We start from the raw sequence: 27,035 nt of genomic DNA, 5'->3' as shown, positions 1-27,035 counted from the left end.
AATAAAAGGCAGTAATAGATAAAAACTGAGATTAAATAAGTAACAGTAACACTACTTTCTTCCACCTAATGTACTTAACGTTGAGCTGTTAAACAATGTAATTTTGTTGAAGTGATTTTAGAGCCGGACGGCATCACACAGAACTGATGATACTGCAAACTGAAAAACAGTAGTTTGTGAAGCACATCGTTTTCCTGAGCCCATTTACCCATTTTTCTGTTTGTCACCTTTTTAGTCCTGCGTCAGGGCGATTGATTGATTGTCCTTATTTCGAACATGTAAGCAATAAAAACCAAAGTTAGAATAGTAGACGACGAATAAATAAAACAAAAGCAAAAACAGACACTTTCCACATGTTCGAAAAGGGGTAGGAGGAAGTAATGTTCCGGGTTAATTTTTACCTAGTAAACCTTCAGAATAAAAGCCCCCCTCCCTGCGGGGCTTTCTTCTCTTAGACATCCTCAATGAGCTGCTGCAGAGGGAGAACAGGGTGCTCCACTTCTGGACCATGAGGAAGAGGAGGCTGGACCAGTGTCAGCAGTACGTGGTGTTTGAGCGCAGCGCCAAACAGGTGGGCCCCTGTGTGTGTGTGTGTGTGTGTGTGTGTGTGTGTGTGTGTGTGTGTGTGTGTGTGTGTGTTTTTGTGTGTGTGTGTGTGTGTATGTGTTTGTGTGTCTGTGTGTGTGATTGTTTGCAACTGTGTCTGTGTGTGTGTGTGTGTGTGTGTGTGTGTGTGTGTGTGTGTGTTGGTGTGTGTGTGTGTGTGTGTGTGTTAGTAAGTGTGTGTGTGTGTGTTTGTGTGTGTATGTGCGTGTGTGTGTGAGAGTGTGAGCGACTGTTTGTTTGTGTATGCGTTTGTGTGATTTGTAACTTACAGTTTGCAACTGTGTGTGCGTGTGTGTGTATGTGTGCACACTTAATAGTTTGTATAGGGTTATAATGCTTCCCTTTTTGCTGTATTTGTTTCTCTGCCAAAAGTCCCGAACAGAACTCTACTACCACTTATACTGTCTACAATGCTCAATACATCTGTACTACTTTATTACCCCCAGCCCCATTGTGTCAAGCCTGTCTGTTTGAGATAAACTCACTGAAAAACAACACAAGTATACATTTAGCCCTGAGCTACACTAGCTGTGTTTCAAACACGAGAAAAACGATTTGAACAACAGGACTTGAGTTGAGAGTCGATTCACGGGAACATGTGAATCATTTCGCTGTGGTTTCCTTTTTTAAAGCCGCCCCCCCCCCCCCCCCCCCCCCCCCGCGTCTTCCGCAGCGTTTGTTTTCGACCCACGTTGGCCCTTCCATACCCATGTAATGATGCGGTGTGCAAAGTGTATGGGAAGCCGCGCAGACCGCCCGACAGGGAGCGACGAGCTCCGCAAACACTGTCTGGAGCTGCTGTGATTACACACCGTAGATATGTCAACGCTCTGCTTATTACAGAGCACTCTCTGGAATATGCATCCCCCCCACCTCCCAAACCTGCAATATGTCCCACAAAAGAAAGCACAACATGGGAAAGAACGCTTCTGTCCCAAAAGCAAAGTCTATTGTATGTTGAGTCCTGTCGCATTTCAGATGCGAGGGACTCAAGGGATGGAGGTAGACATATGGGTGTCATGTTGCTAGAATGAATTCAGGTGCACCTTAAAAAGCTTTCAATTACAGGCACCTGAGCACTAAACAGAAAAGTATCTGAAAGAATTAAATCCTACTTATGGCCGGGTTAGGGTGCTCAATTAATTAATTCATTTCAATTAATTTGTCAACTCCAAATTGTTTGTTTATGGATTTATTTTCTAAAATTGGGTCGGCGGTATCCATCTGAATAACACCAGCTGTGAAAAGAGAGGAAAAAAGTCTGGAATGGTGAAAAATCGGGTAGTTTGCTCCCTCTAGTGGCCCAAACGCAGTACTGCGCATGCACCTCGGAACTCGCAGCAACCAATCACATTACGTCAGTGTTTCTAGGACATGGCTATTCTAGGGATATCCAGGTTTTACCCCCAGGGCCCAAAGTTCTTGCTTGTCCTCTCTTCCTCCCTGTGTTTGATTGGTCTCTTTATGTCAGTGCCATCCAATAAGTCACTCACCTGTTGCCCCACATAGGAAGTGGAGCACACTGCGCTGAAAGCAAGGACAAATAATAATAATAGGGCAATGAGTGGGTAATCGGTTCAAATAAAATGTTGATTGAGTTGTTCATCGATGTTGGGTCTCCATAGCCTTAGGGTCTCACAGTTTTAGGGGGAAATGACTAATAGCAGTGTGTGCAGAAATCCATTTTTCCCTGCCTGCATATTTTTCTCCATTTCAGGCCTATATTTGCCTGAGAGAGTTTTCTTCTGCTCGCGAACAACTTCAAAATTCTTCCAACATTCTCCCTACAACTCATTTTTATTCAGCAGACTCAGCAGTCATTCAGCGGATGCTTTAATCCAGCTCATCGTTTCTTATATTTTTGGGCTTCCACAATGAAGAAACCTTTCGTTTTCTTTATTGTGTACTAATCAATTTCCCTGGATGTAAAGGGTTAAACAGGTGTATGTATGAATCCTCTCACCCCCCCCCCCCCCCCCTCTCTCCCTTGGCCCCCAGGCACTGGAGTGGATCCACGACACGGGAGACTTCTACCTGTCCACTCACATCTCCGCGGGCTCCAGCATCCACCACACCCAGGAGCTGCTCAAAGAGCACGAGGACTTCCAGATCACCGCCAAGGTGTGTGTGAGTGTGGGTGTGTGTGTGTGTGTGTGTGTGTGTGTGTGTGTGTTTCTACCAGTCTACCAGTCTACCAGTCTCGTATCTGTCCCTGTGTATGTACTATGTATATTTTTAGATATTTTTAAACATATTTATGTATTTGATATATTTTGCACAGGGGTTCGAGAGTATCATAATTTCAATCCTCAGTGTGTCCTGTACATATTGCTGAATTGACATTAAAAATGACTTTGACTTTTGTGTGTGAGTGTGTGAGTGTCTGTGTGTGTGTGTGTGTTTTTATCCAGATCACAGCATAGGTGTGTGTGTGTGTGTGTGTGTGTGTGTGTGTGTGTGTGTGTGTATGTGTCTGTGTGTGTGTGTGTGTGTGTGTGTGTGTAGGTAGGTGAGTGTCTGTTTGTGTGCGTGTGCGTGTGTGTTTTTATCCAGATCACAGCATAGGTGTGTGTGTGTGTGTGTGTGTAGGTAGGTGAGTGTCTCTGTGTGTGCATGTGCGTTTGTGTGTGTGTGTTTTTATCCAGATCACAGCATAGGTGTGTGTGTGTGTAGGAAGGTGTGTGTGTGAGTGTATGTGTGTGTGTGTGTGTGTGTGTGTTTTTGCCCAGATCACAGCCAAGGTGTGTGTGTGTGTGTGTGTGTGTGTGTGCGTGGGTGTGTGGTTAATCGTCTCCACGTCAGACAAAAAAAATCCAACCTGTGTCCATCTGAGTGGCGTGTTGGCAGCGTTCGTTCACATGCTCGTATCAAAGTGTGTTTGTAAAGTGCGTGCTGTTCACAGTAAGTACCGTGTGTTGAGTTTTTGTGTCCATGTCAGTGCATTGTGCGCCATGCAGGAGCATTGTGTTGGGCCTGGCCCATTTGGTTCAGCCTTCCCCCCTTTGGCCCAGACCCAGGGCGTGCTGTATTGTCCGTCTCCACCGCTGTTTGTATGCCACTGTGTTATAGCAGAAAGATCTATTGTACTTCTCCCTGTAACCAAACCAAAACGTTAACCCTGTCTGTGTGTCTGTCTCTCTCCCCTCTCCCTCCCTCTCTCTCCCTCTCTCTCCCTCTCTCTGTATCTCTCTACCTTTTGTTAACCCATCTCCCTGCTTCTCTCTCTCTCTCTCCTCTTTTTTCGTCTCACTGCTATGCCAACACTTTGTACCTCCGTTACCCTCTCTCTCTCGCTCTCTCTGTGTCTCTCTCTGTGTCTCTCCTTCTCTTTCTCGCTCTCTCTCTCCCTCTCGTTCTCTGCGTTGCGTGTCTATGTCTCTCGCCGCCGCGGGCCGCCCACAGCAAACCAAAGAGCGCGTGAAGCTGTTGATCCAGCTGGCCGACGGCTTCTGCGACAAGGGCCACGCCCACGCTGTGGAGATCAAGAAATGGGTGGCGTCCGTGGATAAGCGCTACAGGGACTTCTCCATGCGCATGGACAAGTACCGGGGCTGTCTGGAGTCAGCGCTGGGCATCTCCTCAGACTCCAACAAGGCTGTGAGTCCCTTAACACCCCCCTACACCGCCTCCCTTTAGCTGTTTTATTTGTGTTTCCTGTCTTTTGTTTACCTTTGTCATTTGAACGGGAAGGTAACTCCTAAATCACTTTTTTAGGTTTGGTTTGGTTTCTCGCCACGTTTTGGGGAACGTTTCCTTTTCCGTTTCCTGTAGAACGCTATAGACAAGGGAAATACTAATACATTGGATATGTTTAGCGCTTCATACGATCTTAACAAGAACGTATATAAGTAAAAAGTTATATGTGACATACAAGAGTTCTGCTAATTAAACACTCTTGTTAACAAGAGTGTTTAACAAGATTGTTCTCCTACTTTTAAACAGATGTTTACTTACACCTTATTATATATGTGCACATTTATCTCATTTGTTATTATTCTGAATGTAAATACAAATGTGGTACACTTTATTATTATCCCTATTCACGTCAATGTTTTTTATTTTTATAATGCTGCTGTGACAACCAAATTTCCTATCGGGATGATTATAGTATTGATCCATAGCCAACTCTTAAACCGGTATTACACTAGCGCATTACACTAACCGATCGCTGACTGATGGCAGACAGTTACACAACATTACACAGCACCCGCCAAAGCATCTTGTTCATTCAACTGTTAATTCAGAACACAAAGTAAAAAATATACGATGACCATCAAAACTATAATCGTATCTGGTCCTCACACACAAGCTTTGGTTCCCCTCCGTCCGCAGAGTAAAGACCTACAGCTGGACATCATTCCCGCCAGCGCCCCGGGGTCAGAGGTCAAGCTGAGGGACGCTGCCCACGACCTCAACGAGGAGAAGAGAAAGTCCGCCCGCAGGAAAGAGTGCGTAACGCACATTCTCACGTGCACTCACACACACACACACACTCACGTGCACTCACACACACTCGCATGCAATCGCACACAATCATGTACACTCACACACACTCACGCACACTCACGTGCACTCACACCGTTCTCAATGTGCACTCGCACGCAGTCACACACACTCACACACTCACATGCACTCACATACACTCACGTGCACTCACACACACTCACACACAATCACGTACACTCACATGCACTCACACACGCTCACGTGTACTCACACACACACTCTCGTGCACTCATGCACACTCACGTGCACTCACACCGTTCTCATGTGAGCTCACACGCAGTCACACACACTCACATGCACTCACATACGCTCACGTGCACTCACACACACTCTCACGTGCACTCACACACACTCATGCACACTCACGTGCACTCACACCGTTCTCAAGTGCACTCACACACACTCACATGCGCTCGCACACACACTCACGTGCACTCACTCAACACCTTAAGGGAACTCTGACAGTGTTTGTGTTTGTGTTTGTATATACTACCAATTATAATTACGATTCGGGAGTTCCCTTACTGTCCAACACCACCTTCAAAAAAAACACTTTACAATTAATTAATTAAGAATTAGCCATATAGAACGACTCTTCCTTGAACTCATCTTAACGTACCCTTGGGGCTCATATCTCATTGAAACAGCCTTTCAATTCACACTTCCAGGGATCACTGATATTATCAATGTAATTACTTCGTAAGCGTCTCTCCCGTCCCTCGGTAGACGAACGGCGACTGGTGTTCTCACTGGCTTTCCAGCAAGTGCTAAACCGAGACTCTACTGCATTGTTTACCTCATTAAGACCACAGAAAGTGTGAATGTGCCTGTGCGGATCAAAGCCTCACACAGATTCCTCCCTGTTATCAATTTGAATGTTTTTATTCCTTTCCCTCCTTCAGAGTCCATCAAACACACACACGCTGGCGGTAATGGCCGGGCGCGCCGGCCATTACCGCCAGCGTGTGTGTGTGTGTGTGTGTGTGTGTGTGTGTGTGTGTGTGTTTGTGTGTGTGTGTGTGTGTGTGTGTTTGTGTGTGTCTGAGTTTGTTTGTTTGTTTGTTTGGCGGACACAATCAGCTCCGCAGTCGCCCTTTACAAAACACAGCACAACGACGGGAGGGCGAGATAATGAGGTTGAACGTTGGCTGGGCTGCTGTTGTGTACGCAGGCGGCATCGACACTCTCCCCCCCCGCTACATCCCCGCCCCACCCCCAGACCATTATCTCCTTCTTCTCTTTGTTTTCCTTCTTTGCTGCTGTGTTAAGGGAATCCTAAGCAGGTTAAGTTACCTCTGGAGCATACGGCGCCATTGCACTGACTGAATGTCATTATAATGCACCGCCTTCCTCACGTCGTGTTTCTTACAAAACGGAGGCTTACTCCGTGGATACACGGACGTAAACGGGGAGTACGTGTGGATGCTCGATTTAAGTCGTGACCGGTTGAATCGCTGTTGATCTTTGCCTGTTTGTTGCTGTGAATCTTTCTGTTTTGTGGTCGATAATTCAAAATGGAGCTTGGCGCATATTTTTGTGTGAATATGGATTTTTTGTTTGCGAATGGGAAGCTTTGAGGGAGGCCTTTGTGGGCTCTAACAATGTGGCGGTGTTTTCAGGTTCATCATGGCAGAGCTGATCCAAACAGAGAAGACCTACGTCAGAGACCTACGGGAGTGCATGGATGTGAGCGTCGCGCCAATCTCCGCCGCAAACACTCAAACAGACCAGAGGAACACACACATGGGGCCAGAACAAAGCAGCCAAATCCTCATCAGCTCAACTGATTAACCACCCTACTAAACAAAACACACAGAAAAAGTAGACAAATGTTTAGGGGGATTATGATTTTGCAATATTATCCGGCTTGATGTCCCTTATTCTTGATATCCCACTTATACCATTGGTGCTTACGGAAGAAATCAATCATTTGAAACTAAATGACAACAAAGAATTTTTACATTGATTCAATAAGCACTTGCAATGTGAAATGAATGAAAAAAGTCTGTTTGCATATCAGTTTGGAAATAGTGTCCATAGCAATGGTCGGTTATTTATAGCAGCGGTCTGTACAGAATTAACTGACCGCTTAATGCCCTTATCGACCAAGCAGATCAAGTATTTGGCAAAGCAATAATACATAAGAGTAATAGATTTGTAATACAGTTGTTGAACATAAATCCCCAAAACATGTTTCCTAATCATCACCCTATCTTACATTTTTATATATATTATCCTCGTTAAATTGTCCTAAAGGACTGCAAAGATGTCCGCCCGTTGTATGCTGACGGTTGTCCTCTTCTTCCTGATGTCCAGACGTACCTGTGGGAGATGACCAGTGGTGTAGAGGAGATCCCCCCAGGGATTATCAACAAGGAGCACATCATCTTCGGCAACATGCAGGACCTCTACGAGTTCCACCACAAGTCAGTAGAAGCGGCCGCGTAGCTAAAGACGATTTCGCAGACCCTTGACTACAGCTGGTGTAATAGTGTGGGCTGTGCCGCATAATTAGTTTTAATGTTTCAAGTGTCTGAACAGTGAAGTCGTTTTTTACTCCTTCTAAATGCCATAACTCTGGCATAAGGCAGATGAGTCATCAGCCACATTAGTCACAGACATATGTAACATCATTTTAATTTTGATTAGCGTTTACACTTGTATAGAACAGTTTAAAATCTCAATGCAATGAAGAACACTCCTAAAAGATTTAAATTAAAATCCATAATTAATTTTCAGCTCCGAGTTCGCCAGAAATCCAGAAATTCAGTTTTGTCCTCCTACATATATGTACATACAAAAGGAAAAACCGATTGACCTAATATACTATGTTTGCCTTTTATTCCTACAGTATCTTCCTCAAGGAGTTGGAGAAATATGAGCAGCTTCCAGAAGATGTGGGCCATTGCTTCGTCACCTGGGTAACAGAGCAATTGTCTCCATAACCCAAACCATCGTAGTCCTATTCTGTTCTTAAAAAATGCTGACACTTCTGAACCCCATCGAAAGATGTACGGTTTACCTTTGACAGGGAACATAAGTTAACTGCTCATCTGTGACATGGTACAGCTTGTCTTTTTAACTCAATGTCTGCATTCAGTGTATTGAAAGTTCCATTCTCTCATGTTTACCCTCTGCCCAGGCGGACAAGTTCCAGATGTACGTCAACTACTGTAAGAACAAGCCCGACTCCACTCAGCTCATCCTGGAGCATGCAGGGCCCTATTTTGACGTAAGTGACCGACTAGTCATAGACAAGACTAAAGAAAGGCTGTTGGAGCTAAATCGAGAAACACGGGTTAAAGTTGGCCTCACAAAGCACTTAACTCCTTCTGTGGAAGGCTTCCGTTGCGTAGCCAATGTTAATCATAGCTCTGTAAATGCCAACGAACTGGATTTCTGCGATGCATTAGCACATGAATAGCATCTTTTTGTGTTGCTAGATCCTTTTGTAGGGTAGCTGGTCTTATTCATTTAATTATTATTAGCATTATTTCGCACTTCTTCTTATGTAGTCTTATTCGTTGAAATGCGCTTTCTTTCTCTTTATGTTTCGGGGCGGGTGACTGGAACAGGAGATCCAGCAGAGGCACAGACTTGCAAACTCCATCTCGTCTTACCTCATCAAACCAGTGCAGAGGATCACCAAGTACCAGCTGCTGCTCAAGGTATGGACCAGGAACGCAGCGCTAGAAACACAGCTACGAAAAAATGAACAAAGTGGAGGCACTGTCGCCGAATAGAGATCCGTCTGCCATTTTGTTGATTACTTTTACATTTAAGGGCCTTTAAGGGCCAAAGCGTCTTGCAATAAGTACATTAGTCAGAAGAAAGAGTAACCATACATCTCTGTACAGCAAGGATGTTCATAGAACCAAGTGCCAAGCAATAACAATTGTTAGATTAACTCATTCCCCGTATACAACAAAGACAGCTAGGATAAGATGATACACAATGCTGAATTATATTTTTAAGTGCAAGGACGTTGATGAATGTTGACGACGTCAACGTCGATAACAAGGAAAAAAATAATAAATCTAACAAGGGCAACCCGACTACTTTCTTCATCGGGCAGTGCAGCTCTCTCATTCGTACTCAAACGTTGCTAAAAAAGAAAGTATGCAACAACGTCTGCTTGCCTGTGTCCCGCGTGCTAGGAGCTCTTGACCTGCTGCGAGGAGGGGAAGGGGGAGATCAAGGACGGCCTGGAGGTGATGCTCAGCGTCCCCAAGAGAGCCAACGACGCCATGCACCTCTCCATGCTGGACGGTGGGTGCTTCACCTCCACCTTGCCCCCCCGCCGTCAGCGAGGTGGTGGGCGGAGGGTATACATAACAACACGCATATACGCGCTCGAGGCCGGGGAGCTGGAACAAACCTGGCGACGGTACCCACGCAACCATCCCCGCGGCTGGGGTTGTCATCACCGTCACAAACCCCACGCAAGCGCACACACACACACAAAAACATACATACACAGAACACACACACACACACCACACATATGCACACACACACACACACACACACCACACATACGCACACACAGAAAACAAACACGCAAAAATATCTTAAGGATTGAGACATGAAAATGGTCAGTTTTCTGTCAAATGTCATACATTTTATTGATTTTATTGATTCTGTCATGTTAATGCTTGCATTCATTCGTTAATGCTTATTAAGGTTTTAAGCAATTCTTTAATAATAATAGGCTTTATTCATATAGCATTATCAGAAGATAAGAATGCAGCTGAATGCGCTGTACATAAAAACGCAAAAGAAAGAAAACCCCTTCATATTATATATCATATTATAAACAAAAACTAAAACATAATTGATCAATACAAAACAGCAGAGAAAAGAAGCATGGCCAAATTGCAAACTAAAGGCTTGATCTTTTGTCTTATGAAATGGTTATTAAAAGCTTAATTGAAGAGATTTTTAACTGGCGCTTAAAGATATTTTTCTAAGCTTGCCTCTGTGATGTCCTGAGGTAACCTATTCCATGGTGAGAAGGACTTTGAGGTGATTCTGAGCTACACAGGGAGCCAGGGCAGAGCCGTTAATACTGGTTGATATGCTCTCTGCTCTTTGTTTTGTCAGAAGCCTAGCAGCAGAATTCTGAATTAGTCTGAGCCTCTCTGCAGTCTGAGCCGCTCTACAGAAATCATGGCACTGTGTCTCAGATCAAAAGAGGATTTCTTGGTCCCCTTGCTAGTATTGGATGTCAAACTTCATATAAAAGTTTTTCAAGGTTAATCCCTAACATTACTACATGATATGGAATCTCATCAGTTATGTATTTATGTATTTATTTAGTTTCATCTTAGTTTAGTTTCTAAGGTTAGCTTCTAGTTTTAAATAAGTGTGTTTCTGCATTACCTTCGTATTCATTTTCTGTTTTTGAATATTCTTTTTCTCTAATATAATTTGTGTGAATCGGACAAGCATTGACTTGCTTGTGTGTGCGTGTGTGCGCGTTTGTGTGTGTGTATGTGTGTGCGTGTCTCTCCCGCCTTGTCCCGCCGCAGGCTTCGACGGGAACATCGACTCCCAGGGGGAGCTGATCCTGCAGGAATCCTTCCAGGTGTGGGACCCCAAGACCCTGATCCGCAAGGGCCGCGAGCGCCACCTCTTCCTGTTCGAGATGTCCCTGGTCTTCAGCAAGGAGGTCAAGGACTCCAACGGACACAGCAAATACCTCTACAAGAGCAAGATGTTTGTACGTTGAAAGCTCTCTTGGAAATGCTGCTCTATGAGATCAGGCAAACCAGTTTGTTTGGTAGTTTGACCCTTTCTATTGAGGTACTTGGCGCGTCATGGTCAAAAGATTTGCTCTGTTACACGCTGCTGCACTTCAAACACTAAAGTAGCTGCAAATAGACGAAAAAACCAAAGTAAATGTCAGAATGACATCTGAGCCAAAGCGAAGTTGCTCTTGTTTCTCAGCCTGTGGATGGAGCAGGAATCCTGGCTAGTAGTTCAGTAGGCTACGTTATCATGGCAACGTTATGAATCGGTGTCTGATCCTGTTTCGTCCAATCCATCCGACCGCAGACTTCCGAGCTGGGAGTGACAGAGCACGTGGAGGGGGACCCCTGCAAGTTCGCTCTCTGGGTGGGAAGGACCCCCACCTCCGACAACAAGATTGTGCTCAAGGTACGACATGACATGACAACGTATGTATCACACGGCGTGGCAAGCACAGAAAAATATTTAAGGGGAAAATGTGTTCTTTCCTTAGATCACAGGTTTTCCAAGTTAACATGGCAGAGGAATGCCATGCAGGATAACTTAATTACACAAGCAGGTTTACCATTTTTCCGTATTTCGTGTGTTTAATACAGCATCAGAGCTCCTATTGTGTCTTACGTGTTCCATCTATTGGTTTATCCCTTTTGGGATTAGGACTTTAGCGGTAGGATATTTTCATCTAAGTTTTATTCATGAATCAGGGTTTCCATTCATGAATCTGACCCGTCCTCTCTGGGTTTTCATTTCCTGTTCCTTTTGCTGCAGAGAACTGATGTTTCATAGCTTCACTCATAGTTGTTCAAGTGCGCCCTCTCATCACTGCTGCATTGTTTGGAGAAAGCTTCACTTCCCCCACCAAATCATCCACATTGTCTCTGGGAGACGTCAACTTTTGTTCCTGCTACTTTGTTCACAGTACACAGTCTTGGCATAGCAATCGCTGGGTCAGGACACCAAGCTCATCCATAACACTCATGATACACACACACAAACACATACACACACAAACACACACACACACAACCACACTCACACAGACGCAGACAAACGCACAACCACGCACACACACACACACACTAACTCACACTTACATGATCAGACACAACCAAACACACACGCATGCACGGATGCACGCACGCACACACACAACCACAAACACACGCACACACACACAAACGTACACACACACGCACACACACATTATAACACAGGCGCACACACACAACCACACACACGCGCATGTACACGCACACACATGCACAACCAAACACACACACAAACACACACACACGTACACTCACTGTGCAGCCGTGTCTAAGGGTTCACGTTGGTCTGTGTACGCGTGGGTGTATGTTTGTGTACGTGGTGTGTCTTTAATAAAAAAAACAGGCGTTGATATGCTTGAGACCCTTCCTGCCCTCTTGCCGGCGGTCTTATATAAGCCGCGATGGCTATCCTAATTTGACTGTTGCATAACGCCACGGCCTTGGCGCTGCTGGTTGCTATGCGAAGAAGCGTCAGTAGTAAAGGGAACCCGGTCTAACGCTAATTAGACAACTCAACTCACATATCGCCTCTCAGAGTTATAAACATCACGGCGCCCCCCCCCCCCCCCCCCCCCCGCCCCCGGTCGTTTATTTCCCCACCTGCCTCTATGCCAGTCGCGGCGTCTTGCGGATATTTGTTTACTTTGCTATTCCGGTTCCATCGCTGATATAGTCTCATCAGGTCTAAGGTGTGCGATGGCGACAGATGAAGTGAGTCATTTTATCCACAGCTACAGCAATAGAGATATATAGACATCCAGCACAACCACAACATGCTGGGGAAGGAGGTTAGCAAAAAAACATTAGATTCCCCTCCACAGCTGGTCCCTTTCACAATAAGAGCGTCGCAGCATCACCGACTCCTATGGATGATGGGAAAGTCGGACTGTCGGATCGGGGGAGATGGTTTAAACGACAACAATCTAGCACTCTCCAGGATGTCCCAAAACACCCTGGAAAGTGTTAGCCATCGATTCTCCTCCACAGCTGTCCCTTTCCCAATAAGAGCGTCGCAGCGTCACCCACTCAGCATCGGGGGACAGGGGGAGATGATTTAAACAAAACACCCTGGAGAGTGTTAGACACTGATTCCGTCTCCACAGCTGTCCCTTTCACTATAAGAGCGCAGCAGCATCAACGGTCAGGAGTCAGAATGTTTGTGCGTGGAAGACGAGACGAGGATGCAGATCCTAGACCGGTCCTAACGGCGTCTGTTCCCGCCCACAGGCTTCCAGCATCGAGAACAAGCAGGACTGGATCAAACACATCCGGGAGGTGATCCAGGAGCGCACCATCCACCTGCGGGGGGCGCTGAAGGAGCCCATCCACATGCCCAAGGCCACCACGACCAAACACAAAGGCCGACGGTACGGACCCCCCACCCCTCCCCTCCCTCTCCCCTAGGGCATTGTGGGAAAAAGCCTAGTGATCCATACACTCACTTAAGAAGACAGCATCCAGACAGAATGACATGCTACTCAGAAAGTCAAGGCTAAAATATAATGATGAGTGTAATTGGTTTAGAAGTGCACATTGCAGATGTTCATGAGGTTTTATAAAAAAAGATACAGGAAAAATATATTAAAAGATAATGGGATCTAATGAAAGAAAGATTTTTACATGCATTATATTATATAGACATTTTAGAAGGTTAATTCTAGTTAAGTCACATTTATGTCGCTTAATTGTTATTTTTAATTTAGCAAATAAATATGACTGAGGATGATGATGAGGATGACGATAATGATATTGATGATGATGATGGTGGTGGAGATGATGATGGTGATGATGATGATGATGATGATGATGATGGAGATGATGATGATGATGATGATGATGATAATGATGATGATGGTGATGGTGATGATGGAGATGATGATGATGATGATGATGATGATGATGATGATGATGATGATGATGATGGTGATGATGGTGGTGGTGATGATGATGAAGGACCTCATTGCGCTCCTTGACCCCCTGACTCTGGTCCCCCAGCAGGGATGGAGAGGATCTGGACAGCCAGGGCGACGCCAGCAGCCAGCCGGACACCATCTCCATCGCCTCACGCACCTCCCAGAACACCCTGGACAGCGACAAGGTAGGACACACACGCACACACACACACACTCACACACTCACACACACACACACACACACTCACTCACTCACTCACTCACTCACTCACTCACTCACTCACTCACTCACTCACTCACTCAGACAAACATAGAAACAAACACAGAAACATACAGACAAAGAGACACTCACTTACACAAACAAACCCACACAAAAACCCACACACAAATACACACACACACACATAAAAACATAGGCACACACACACATAGATACGCACACAGACACAGAGACCAACAAACACAGGGACACACACATACACACAGACTCACACACACAGAATTACAGACACACACACATAGATACACACACACACATAGATACACATGGACAGACACACACACACACACACACACACCAACCCACAGTAGATTGCAGTTGTCACATTTCCACACTTCAGAAAGATTCATTTTATTCACTACCACCACAAAATGACCAAAACAAACTGGTAAGTATGGGGAAAACCGTCTCTCTGCAACCACACATCTATCCTCCACGGTTTGGTGTTTTCTTCCAAATCACTGACTGCCAGGTGAACAGCAAGAGCTGAGCTCCACTGCTACAAATCCATCTGCTTGTCTAACTGTCGGTGTGTGTTAGTGTAAATGCGTCGATTCTGGCTCATCCACACCAAGTGTGTGTCTGTGTGTGTGTGTATATATATACGTGTGTGTATATGTTTGTGTGCGTGGCCCTAACAGCACAGAATGTCCACCCCCATACATTCTGCTGAAGTGACGATGAAAAGCATCAACCGAAACATTCCCAGACAAAATCAATGTGTCACAAGCTAGTTTCCTATTCTGTCAACCACCTTTTTCCGTGATCTTCAAACACATCTAAACACAGCTCAGCCCCGTCTCTCAATCCGGAACAAAGCTTATTTTTTGGTAACCGGTTGGTGTGAAAAGAGAAGCAAACACAGACAGATAAATAGTCTGGGATGTTAGCTTTTCAACACAAACTGAGCCATCGCTCACACCTGCTGTAGTGAAAATAATCGCCATCGGTTTGAACTTATTGATAAACCATCCTTATTCTTAAAACATCCTTATCGATAAACCATCCTTATTGTAAACCCATCCTTAATGTTAACCCATCCTTATTGATAATTCATCCTTAATGATAAACCAACCATATCGTTGAAACCTCCATATTGTACCATTACTTTGAAAAGCCCTGAATCCCCCATGACAGACCGGACGCTGTTTGTTTGGCTATTAACATGCGAGTCATGGATGAGAAGTGAATCGGCAGAGTGCACACTTGTCGCACTATTGCTGAGTGCCCCTGTTGGCCATGGATGCCTGATTGTGTGCAGTGTTAATTTCCTTCACACACACACACACAAACACACACAAACACACACACACACACACACACACACACACACACACACAAACACACACACATATATTATTCTCTGAGAGTGGCCTCTGAGCATGAACCGAGAATAAACGAGTGAGCGTTTATGAAAGGTTTTTGTGTGTGCGTTTCTATTTCTGTGAGAGTTTGCGTGTGTATATGTGTGAGTTGGTGTGTACGTGTGTGTGTGTGGTGTGTCTGTGTGTGTGTGTGTGTGTGGGTGTGTGTATGTGTGTGTGTGTGTGTGTGTGAGTGAGAGAATGTGTGTGTACATGTGTGTGGCTGTGTTTATATACATGTGTACAAGTAAGCTTGTGTGAGTATATGTATATGTGTGTGTGTGTGTGTGTGTGTTCCTGTGTGTTTCCTGGCTCGGAGACTGACGTGTGAGTGTCAGAGGCGGCAGCCTCCCACACTATCTCGCTCACAGGACGCGCGCCGTCTGCCCTTCTACATGGGAGACACAGAGACACAGAGACAGAGAGAGAGCAGACAGCAGTCAGCTAGCTGCACACAACGATACCCATGCAGGAGAAGGCTTCACACTGAATTCTTGAATGATTTCTAATTTTTACGTTCCTTATTTTTTGCTATTTTCTTCAACCTACTTGATGAGGAGGAGGAGTCACTCATAGTAATGAATTGGATGTGGACTACGAACGGCCCCGCGTTGGAAGTGTCCAGGAAGTGAACCGGCAACTTTACTCAGAGGGCTATCATTAGGTTCATAGTCGCAGACTATTCCTGCAACGAGTGTGTTCCTCTATCATTCCAGTCTCTAGTATCAGGTGCCTTTTTTTGTTCACCTTTCATCTTTTAAATATATTCTCGAAGGCTATTTCACAAGCTTCAGATTGTCTTGTTTAGCATATTGGAGAAGAGTTGGTAGTTGTTGGTAGTTGTTGCCGGGGAAACGCTCCAGCAGCCTTTAGACTCCAGGCAGCATGAGGGAGTGCAGAACAGAGCAGAGACCGGAAGAGAACAGCTTCCGACCTGTTTCTCATCTCCTTTGTTCACTGGCATCACCGTACTACCAACGGGTATGTTACAATACGTAATAACACGTCTGTATACCTCTTCTCATCTTTCTCTCTCTTTGTCTCTGTCTCTGTGTCTCACTCTCTGCCTCTCTCTGTCTCTGTATCTGTCTCTGTCTCTGTGTCTCACTCTCTGTTTCTCTCTGTCTCTCTCTGTCTCTGTATCTGTCTCTGTCTCTGTCTCTCTCCCTGTTTCTATCACTGTCAATGTCTCTGTCTCACTCTCTCACCCTCTTACTATGATGACTCTTATTATATATAGTTATAGTTGTTCCTACTAGCGTTGTTTGAATAAAGGATCTTAAAACAGGATATTTTTTGCATCTATAAGATGACCCCCAGTTGACATGGGAAGATATATATTATATAGGGATTGTTATAAAGCTTATTCTAACTTGGAAATATTTTTTTAACCAGAAGCATTTTTTTTTATGTATTGAAGTTTATTTGAGCGTTCATTGACGCATTCATTAGCAATGCTGAGCAGAAGCTGAGTGTCTATACATAGTATGCCGATGGCACTTAGAATGTATGTCACCTGCACAAGTGATGCAGATCTATTCCTGAAGGAGGGAGGGAGGGAGGGTGGGGGAGAGGGAGAGAGAGGAAGAGAGGTTAACGTTAACAACCGGAAGGGATTGCGTCATATGTGACACTTTGAAGGAGGAGCGATGATCGAGGGTCGGGGGCCAGTCGGGGGGGGGGGGGGGGGGGCAGTAAGGAGGCAGTCTGGGACACGCGTGGCGACGTGACGTACGTCAAGCCCATTTACCTCACTGGCATCGTCATAGAAACGAGAAGCTGGCCTGTCCTCTTCCCTCGATCCATCCTCCCCGTGACGTAGAGCCTCCTGTGTCTCCCGGTCACAATGAGTGTGTTTAGCTGCGTGGGGGGCTGAGTCACACCCGCTGGTTACTGGTTGATGGACGGTACACCATACTACGACCGCTGAGGGAGCTCTGGCATGGCCCTGTCCCGCTAATGTTATCAGAGTGACGTGTGTCTGATGTGGTGCGTGAGTGTATTTGTGTGTGTGTCTGTGTGTGTGTGTGTGTGTGTGTGTGTGTTGGTTGGATGGTTGAACGATTATTGACCGTGTGCCGTTTCTTATCAAGCTTCTGTGCAATATAAAAATTCACACAAAACCCTCTCAGCCGTTTCCCCCCTCCCTCTCTCTCGCTCTCCCTCTCTCTCGCTCTCTCTCGCTCTCTCTCTCTCTCTCTCTCTCTTTATTAAATTCAAAGGCCTTTATTGGAATTGAAAACATAAATTTACATTACCAAAGCAAACTGACACAAAATAAACACATGGAAAAGAAAAGTACGAAAAGCATTTAAAGCATTTAAAAATTAAACTAAATCTCTCTCTCTCTCTTTCTCTCTCTCTCTATCTCTCAATTCAATAAAAAAAAAAGCTTTCTTGTCAAGAGCAAACAATATTTCCATTGCCATAGCAGGTGAACAATAAAGGAGTCCAATTACAAAACGTTCAATACAAAAATATATCATTATTATAGATATACCCAATATCGATATTAAAAATCAAAATTCTCCTCCCACAGCTGTCGGGCGGCTGCGAGCTCACCGTGGTCATCCACGACTTCCTGGCGGGCCACGGCGGCCACGGCGGCCACGGCGGCGGGCTGGAGCTCACGGTGCGGCGGGGCCAGACGGTGGAGGTGTTGGAACGCTGCCACGACAAGCCCGACTGGTGCCTGGTGCGGACCACCGACCGCTCCCCCGCCCTGGAGGGGCTGGTGCCCTGCGCCATGCTCTGCATCGCCCACTCACGCTCCTCCATGGAGATGGAGGGCATCTTCAACCACAAAGGTAGGGGGGAAGACACACACATAGACGCGCGCGCACACATGTATACACACACACACGCACGCACGCACAGACATGCTCTGCATCGCTCACTCTGGCTCCTCCATGGAGATGGAGGGCATCTTCAACCACAAAGGTAGGGGGGAAGACACACACATAGACACGCGCGCACACATGTATACACACACACACGCACACACGCACGCACAGACATGCTCTGCATCGCTCACTCTGGCTCCTCCATGGAGATGGAGGGCGTCTTCAACCACAAAGGTAGGGGGGAAGACACACACATAGACACGCGCGCACACATGTATACACACACACACGCACACACGCACGCACAGACATGCTCTGCATCGCTCACTCTGGCTCCTCCATGGAGATGGAGGGTGTCTTCAACCACAAAGGTAGGGGGGAAGACCTGCACACACAGACACACACGCACACATGTTCACACACAATCACACACAAATATAAACACACACAAATATACACACACACGCACATACACACAGACACAGAGACAAAGAGACACACACACATACACCCACAGACACAGACACAAAGAGACACACAAAACCGCACAAACACACGCGTACACATTTACACACACCCGTACACACACATGCACACACAAATGTACACACACATGCACACACACACACACACACACGTTGTGTGGGACGGCAGAACCACGGGGCAGACCTGAGGTCCGCAGACCTGAGGGTGCCAGACCGGGGGTCCAGCAGACCTGTTTGCGTTAAGGGTGGATGTTGAAGTGGACGGGCGCATATGCCCGTTTTGTTGTTTGACTTCCTGTGGCTACGGGAGCTATCCTGCTAAGTTAGTGGTTTGCTTTGCGCGGTTTGGAGGCGAATACTTAAGGGCTGATTATGGTCCCACGTTCACGCGACGCGAGGGGGTTACGGACCCCTTTACGTCCTCGCGGACCCTCCTTGCGTCCACCGCAAGGGCCGGACATGCGCCTCCGAAAGATTTTAACCTTCCGTCGAGGCGACGCAGCAGCAAGGGCTGTGATTGGTCCGCTCGCTAAAACCCGACGCAGAACCATAAAGGTTCAGGACTGCGTCGAAGCGCCTGCGTTGTCATTGCGTTGCGTGAACGTGGAACCATAATCAGCCCTTTAGTATAGTATTCTTGTGTTGTCGAAAAAATCGGTTGTTGTAACCGGCAGGAAGCCAGTATTATCCTTGTTCGATTGGTCGCATGTCGAAGTAGATGTAATTCTCCCGGCGCCCCTTTTTGTTCTGTGAAATCGTCTGAGACAGTCATAGCAGACAGTTGCTTGAGAAAGTGTGAGTCGCAGTCCCGAGAGAGAGGTTGCTACGCGACAGTGGATCACCAGCCTGGATCCACACGCACTGCATTTACAGTTCGCTTTTTTCTTTTTTCCTTTTTACTTTCTGAGCCATTGTTCAGACACAGAGCCCACACAGCCCCGCACTAAACGTTTTATTCTAACCCCCCCCCCCCCCCCCCCACACATACAATCCCACCCCCACCCCTTTCAAGGTATTTCCCTTTGGCTCCGCTTGACATTTTAAGAATTCCAGGTGTCCCAATCGCAACTATTACACAACCATGAGTGAAGGTGTTGTCGCCTCACAGATGGACTGCGTGTTGGCTTAGTGTGTAACACTTGTGAACACTGCCAGTATGCTGAGCACGCTGTTGTCGCTCACCGCATCATCCACAACAACGACAAGCACAGCCAAAGAACACTGGGAAGCAGGTGCGCGTTTCACTCCTTATAAACTCTCTCCGACTTCACACATCGACATTTACTTCGCTTACACTTCACCAGCAGAATGTGGAATCAGTCAAGGTCCCCTGCAGAAAAAACCCAGACTAAATCTTCCTTTGTCGGGTCTTGGCAGAGAGATCATAAAAATAGGCTTGTATCCCCCACCCCCCTCCTTCCCAGTACAGCCCTCCACACCCTTCACCTCCCTGTCATTAGGAGGGGCCGTGCATGCTGTGTGCATCCCGTTGCCCGGAGTGATAAACAAACACAACAATTCGGTTCAGCCTCCTTGGAAGATGAGGAGGGAGAGGTTGAGATTGCAGGAACAAGCTGGAAAGCACCTCTCTCTTTAGAGCCGGGTTTCTTTCTAGTTTTCTCTCGTTTTCTCCAAACTGCTTATTTTTCCTCGGTGTCCAAGCATGCCAGTTCCAGTCAGGAGTAGCGCCAGAAGGTGTTTCCGAGATACATATTTTTAAAAAACAAAACAGCGTTTGATTTACGCTTCAGCCTCGTCACAATAAGAGCGTGGCGTGCAATGGGCTGCGTGTGTCCGTGTGTCTTTCCGTTTGTTCAGCACTTTGTCAAGAATTTTTAGGGGGTATTCGAGCCAGGGCTACATAAAGCTGCCTCACAATGGGGGGGTTGGAGGAGAACAAAAAAAAGTTGTTGCTAGGGATGAGCTAGGGAAGAGGTCAAAGGTGAAGCATGTCTTTTATGCTTACTCTTAAATACAGTTTTTGTGTTGGGGCTTTTTTCTTCAAAACAAAAGCGCAGGGATTTTGGATTAGCCAGACACCATGCTTCAGTGGCTGAGCATGGGGGCTTTTATTTTGTGTCGTATAAAGGGGCCCTTTCTAGGGAGACTGGGGTCTTCCTGGAGTTTTTTCAGGTCCTGCTGGGTTGCTGCAGGAACATATTGTGTAATAGGGCAGTGAGACCGTGCGATACTTGGACATGGGGGGATTCCATACAAACAATGGGACGGCATTACATCATTCACAGTTATTCCTCTAGTCTCACATCCAATCTCTGAGGACAAAATCAAGCTATTTTGTTGGATAAATCTTATGTTTACTCAATAGCATTTCTTCATGAGGCTTTTAGCTGACGGTTGATACCAGGCCTCTTTGAAACACATTGTAGGCAATAGCGTTTGGGAAAACATGTGTACAATATGCAATTTTAACATTATATAAGCTAACCCAGCAATTGTAAGTGCTTGGCACTTGTTTCCATGAACATTTTGACTGCACCGACAGCGATGTATTGTGTGTCTTTCTCATGACAAATGTACTTACTGTAAGTCGCTTTGGATGAAAGCGTCTGTAAAATGTAAATGTGATTGTAATATTATATTATAATTAGGTGATTCACATGTCATGCATGCCTGCGTGAGTTCTGGACTGGTCCATCTCCAGTCTACTAACATTTCTGGTTACTTAGAGATAGCAGGAAATGAGTCAGAAGTGACTTCCATCCAGTCCACTTACACTATTAGATCAGTTGAACTCTCCTCCTCCTCTATCTCTCTCGCTGACGTTGAACACAGAAGTCTCTCTCCTGTAGCTTTCACCGGCTAATTCATTCATGCAAGGATGTGCTGTGTGTTGTGCTTCTCTGTGAAGGAATGTGTGTGTGTGTGTGTGTGTGTGTGTGTGTGTGTGTGTGTGTGTGTGTGCATGCGGAAGTATGATGGTGTACGTGTGAGTTTTGGCTTTTGCTTTGGAAAAACTCAAGGCGAAAGACATATAACCACACACACAAACACACACACACACACAGTCTGGATAGTTTAACAGGGAGATCGTTGTGTTCATAGGAAACTGTCAGGATACATTTTTTTGCATTTCTTCTTCCACCTCTCCAAAGATCTCTAAATAGATGTAGATCATAAATTGGCAAAAATAATCAACCTCCGCCTGTTATTGCCTTCATAAAAACATAAAGCAGAGGAAGATTTTCTATCATCATGTGGTCCCAGTGTGGCAGCATGTTCTGCTTTTCATAACCCAAAATACACAGAAAATGAGGCAAACAGTAAGCCTGTAATATATGCGGTCACCTACGCAAACTGAGTGGGTGCTTCTACAAAGAGTAATACGGTCGAACCGGCAGGCAAGTTTTTCAAAGGTTTTCACAGGAACGGCCAAGAAAGAGTGGAGCCTTGCCCAACACCATAAGAGCAGCCCACTCACTGAGAACAGGGAGAATGACGGGGGTCGGGAGGGAAGTAGGGAGGGAGGGAGTGAGGGGGGGAGGGAGGGAGGGAGGGAGGGAGGGAGGGAGGGATTGACACAGCAAGAGAGAGAGAGAGAGAAAGGGAGGGAGAAAGAGAGGGAACATCCCACTACTAACGCTGCAGTGGACGTTTATCTTTCAAAGACCGCAGAAAAGCCTAGGAACACACACACGCGTACACACGCGCACAACTCTTGCCGCAGACGCTGAAGCCTAGGAACACACACATGCGTACACACGCGCACAACTCTTGCCACAGACGCTGAGACGAGGATTGGTGTCTACAGACCCGCCCCTTCTCTGTTTATTTTTTCCAACATCTCCTGCACGCAGCTGGAAAGACGGAGTTGACTGTCTTGTCTTTTGGGATTCAGAAGTTCAGTTGGGGGTCCGGCCGGAAGGATGCTTTGAAGGTCCGAGCCGGTCTGCGTATCACCGGTCAGCTTGTTGATTTGTTTTGGTTTTCTTTTAATCCTGAGGGGGATTGGTTTGTTGTTATTGTTTTGCGCGGAGGGGCATGGCCCATGGCACCGAATCCTTGGCGACTTTCAGTTCACTGTGCAGCATGGATTCCAACCGGGGGGGACACTCTGACAACTGCAAGTTCTGGCTGCTGGATCTGGGTAGGTTGGCTCCGTCACCACCTGCAGTACACAAAGATAGAGAGAGAGAGAGAGAGAGAGAGAGAGAGAGAGAGGGACGCATGGGTCCTATCCAGGATAAACACACACAGGGATTCCAGCACTATTAGAACAATGTGTTGGTCACTGTGTTCCTTTGAATCGTTCTCACAGTTAGTCGATTTAACCTTCTTCCTTCCCCCTTCGAGCGTTGTTTCAGAGCTGTTTTCTAAAGTAATCACAAGCAGGATGGAGAGGTCGTTCACAAGCTTGGCAGCCGAGTAACATGAGTGTGCAGAAATTAGTTTTTTACTGTCCTGCGACGGTCCTTGAGGCTTTACATGCATAACAACAGCTCTGATGTGTTTTATTGTTTAGAGGAAGGTCTCCGTGGATCATGGGTGTACCATGTAGGAGCAATTCTACAAAGTAAATTAATTCAGCGTCTGCGGCAAAATGTGATATTTAATCCCGATGAGTGTCACAGTGTCTAGATGAGGTGGATTATAATGTATAGATGATGTATAGATTAGATTTAGATGCTGGGGTAATCTGGGCGCAGATGGTCCAACGCTTGTGGAAACACAGAACCAGATAGAAGTGGAGATAAAGGAAATGACATTAAACGGTTTGCATCCGAATTGCATTTGATGGAATTGCTTCATTGAGAAAAAAACGATAGACAAGCCTCACAAATAGGAAACGGTGCCGGAAATGGTGGTAGCAGGAATCATGTAAATGCGTTTTACTCCTGCAACGGTCTGAGAGATCAAACGTGTCTGAGGATGTCTTGAGGAGACGATGGAGTGAACCCTGGTGTGGTTGATGACAGCTGACGGCTCGGTTGGCTCCACCACTGTGCTGCTGTCCGTCTGGGACACGCCCATCTCAGCATAGTCCACATTCTGGACACCGCCCAGCGTCTCGGCCCCTTGGACTGCACACACACCCGCCTTGAACCCCTGCACACTGTCTAAACACACTCACATACACGCACACACGCACGCACACATCAACGCACAGACACACACACACATGCTCACACAAACAAACACAGACACACGTTGTCGCACGGACATATGCATGCACAGAAGCACACACACGTACACAGACAAACACACGCACACTACAAACATGCATGCACAGACACACAAATGCACAAACAAACCTAAAAACAAACCAAACAATCTAGCCCCACATGAGCCAAACCTCCCAAGACAGATTTGTGTCTCCGTATTGGGAGTTGTTTGTTTTACCCACTCAAGGGTATAGTTTGGGCAACACACATGCGCACACACACACACACACACACACACACACCTACAAACACGCACATACACACCCACACACCTACACACACCAACACACACACACACACACACCACAAACACATGCATGCACACAGACGCCTACAAACACATACACACACAGACGCACACCTAAAAACACACACACACACACACACACACACACACACAGCAGAAGTTCAGCCCAGTCAAGCCACAGACCCACATCCCTATACACCCATAAACACGTAGACAAACATACACTTTACGTAAGTCCCCCGTCCCCTCTGCCGAACCCAGAACAATAGAGCAGCGAGGGGCTGTTCCCAGGGTGAGCTTCCGAAGAGTTACGACATGTTATTGCCAGCCGGTGGCAGCGACAGTAGCTAACATGTGACCCATGTTAGCATCTATAGCCTGTGTCGCCATTGGTCAGATCCGCATATAGAGCGTTTCCAGGGAGACACGGCTAGTGCCTCCAGTTTCACGTGATGTATGGTTAGTCATCACGTCAGACATGTGAAGATGATGCTCACAGGCTATGCTGTACGTATCAGGATCTACAGTTTATATCCTGATTTGTTCGCCGGAGCCATCTTTCGGTGGGCGAGGTGGGGCTGGGGTGCTGCCAACGTCTCAAATATATTCTGATATCATAGCAGGGCAATGCCGCAGCTACCCAGAGCCAGGGAACTGTCCATTAAACTAATGGAAGCAAAGGAAGATGTTGCCCAGTGTTTTGTGCAGTTCTTACATGGCGAGATAATAAATCGTCTGTTTAAATAATCATAATCTGATGTCTAGCTTGATTGGGTCTCTAGATGATGGCTATAAAAAATATTGTAAGACACGTAAACAGTTGTACAGTTTCACATTTCATAAAACTTGTTTTTCGTTTGATTTACTGGCTTGTGATCGTGTACAGTATTTGAATTTCAGCGCTATCATTTCAGCCAGTTAGTCCCCTCTATTAGTTTCCCTTGAGACCCCCAAACGCACGCCAGCTGTCCGCTGGGGTGTCTCTGTGGTAAAAGACCCCCCCGCCCATCCCGCAGGGCCAGGGGACAAAGGTCATGACCTCGTCTGTGTGGACTTAAGTTCTCTTTACAAGCCTTTGTGTGTGTGCGCCTGTGCAAGCATGCATGACCAACACATATGCTAGCCTGTGTATTTGTGTCTGGGTCTGAGCCTATGTGTGCAAATGTGTGTTGTTGTTTTACACTACAGAGGAATGTGTCAAGGCATGCCCCTCCTCTGCGTCATTACACCTCACCGCTAACAAGACACGCTAGCGGCTAGCCCCTCATTAGCAGCCTTTCCGTTGCTAGCACATTGAATGCACATCAGACACAGCCAACGCGACGGGGAATTGTGGTCACCTTAAATCCTTTGACGGATTTATAGGTACGCTGTTCTCCCCCAACTGTTATCGGACTGATCAGCGGGTGTAAGAGTAACCAATCAAACATTAGAAGCCGCTGCTTTTTTAATTAGAAATTTACAACTGACTGTATACAAGGGGAACGTGTTTGAGCTTGGCAGTAGACGGTCAGCTATTAAAGCTGGCACTTGTTTAATGAGAAATGTACAACTGACTGTATACAAGGAGATACTATCTGAGTTTGGCAATAGCCTGTGTGCCATTAAAAGTTGCGCTTCTTTAATTAGAGATGTTCAACTGTATTTATACAAGGGGATCCTATCTGAGTTTTGCAGTAGACTGTCAGCCATTAAAACTGGCCCTTCTTTAATTAGGAATGTACTACTGACTTTATCCAAGGGGATTCTATTTGTGTTACGCAATGCGGCTTGTTTAGCGGTAGCAGTAGGCTAGCACAGCAGGGCATTTGGAGGTCTTAGAATTGTAGTTTCTGAGGATCTTCACTAAATGAAGTCAGAGCTGTTTCCAATATGCTTTAGTATCTGTGTTAAGATCGCCTCTTGGTTACCAAAGTCCTAAACTAATATAGTTTGTGTTTGGTGGCGTTTTACGTCCCCCCCCCCCCTCTCCTCATATCCTAAACCCCGGCAGACTAACTTGAAAGGCCTTGAGTGCCTTTTGGCCGTGGCCCCGGCTTCTGTATAAAAGCGCTCTTGGCAGCCTTCAGGATTTCATTGAGCCGTCGCTTTCAATATAGCAGACGTACACTTGGCGCTGGGTCGCGGTACCGCCATCTATACGAGATGCTGTGGGCTGCCGCAGAATCTGCCCCTCTGCCACGAACATATCACGCTTCATGGCCGTCAACACACTTTTGGGGAAATGTCAAGCACTAGGTGAATAGAAATTCGGTTGGAATTATGCGCTTTATTTTATTTGTTTATTTATTGTTTTTTTATGGTGTTGTCGGTTGAGGAGCTGTGAGGTACGTGTTATTCCGAGGAGAAGGCCATGGAAACACAACAAACACAATCAAGACGCCAGGCTAGTGTCAGTTATGTAAAATGGCTGCAATTTCCGGTGGATGATAATAGTGCGTGAATCAGCCGGGGACCACAGTAATGTTACCGTGTTACAAAAACCTAATTTCACACACTGTTTAGCTCCGGTTCGGGGCAGCGTCGCCCCTCTGCGGTGTGAACGCTGTGTCACCCCCTTCCCAACACTTATAAACCAAGATTGAGATGTTGATATATAAATCAGGGCTTGGAGAACCTCGGCCCTAATGGAGGCTGGTAATGGCTGTTGCCTCTGCAGTACGGGCGCCCTTGACTGAAACACTGCAGATCTACACTGGAATGACTGACGAGGAACTAATGACTCACAGGTTAGCGTTTAGCTACAGCAGCCGGTGGCACTCTTGTTTTTTATGTCGCCGCTTTACTTATCCGTTCATTTGATTCATTGCC

General features: G+C 46.3%; 1 protein-coding gene across 1 annotated transcript in view; it reads left to right on the top strand.

Annotated features, from left to right (window-relative positions):
- LOC307080559 (triple functional domain protein-like) overlaps positions 1-27,035 on the top strand; it is a 132,815-nt gene that overhangs the window by 82,630 nt on the left and 23,150 nt on the right. Inside the window, 15 exon segments of the mRNA XM_079743321.1 lie at positions 456-571; positions 2,605-2,727; positions 4,009-4,203; positions 4,939-5,054; positions 6,732-6,798; positions 7,429-7,538; positions 7,964-8,033; positions 8,255-8,344; positions 8,688-8,780; positions 9,270-9,381; positions 10,644-10,834; positions 11,170-11,271; positions 13,140-13,279; positions 13,908-14,010; positions 18,009-18,276. Of these exon segments, the coding sequence (XP_079599447.1) occupies positions 456-571; positions 2,605-2,727; positions 4,009-4,203; positions 4,939-5,054; positions 6,732-6,798; positions 7,429-7,538; positions 7,964-8,033; positions 8,255-8,344; positions 8,688-8,780; positions 9,270-9,381; positions 10,644-10,834; positions 11,170-11,271; positions 13,140-13,279; positions 13,908-14,010; positions 18,009-18,276 (1,896 nt within the window).

This window comes from Pollachius pollachius (genome assembly GCF_949987615.1).
Source record: "Pollachius pollachius genome assembly, chromosome: 1".
NCBI classification, from domain to species: domain Eukaryota; kingdom Metazoa; phylum Chordata; class Actinopteri; order Gadiformes; family Gadidae; genus Pollachius; species Pollachius pollachius.
The sequence above is the reverse complement of the archived record's forward strand: the minus strand, read 5'-3'. Positions and strand labels throughout refer to the sequence as shown.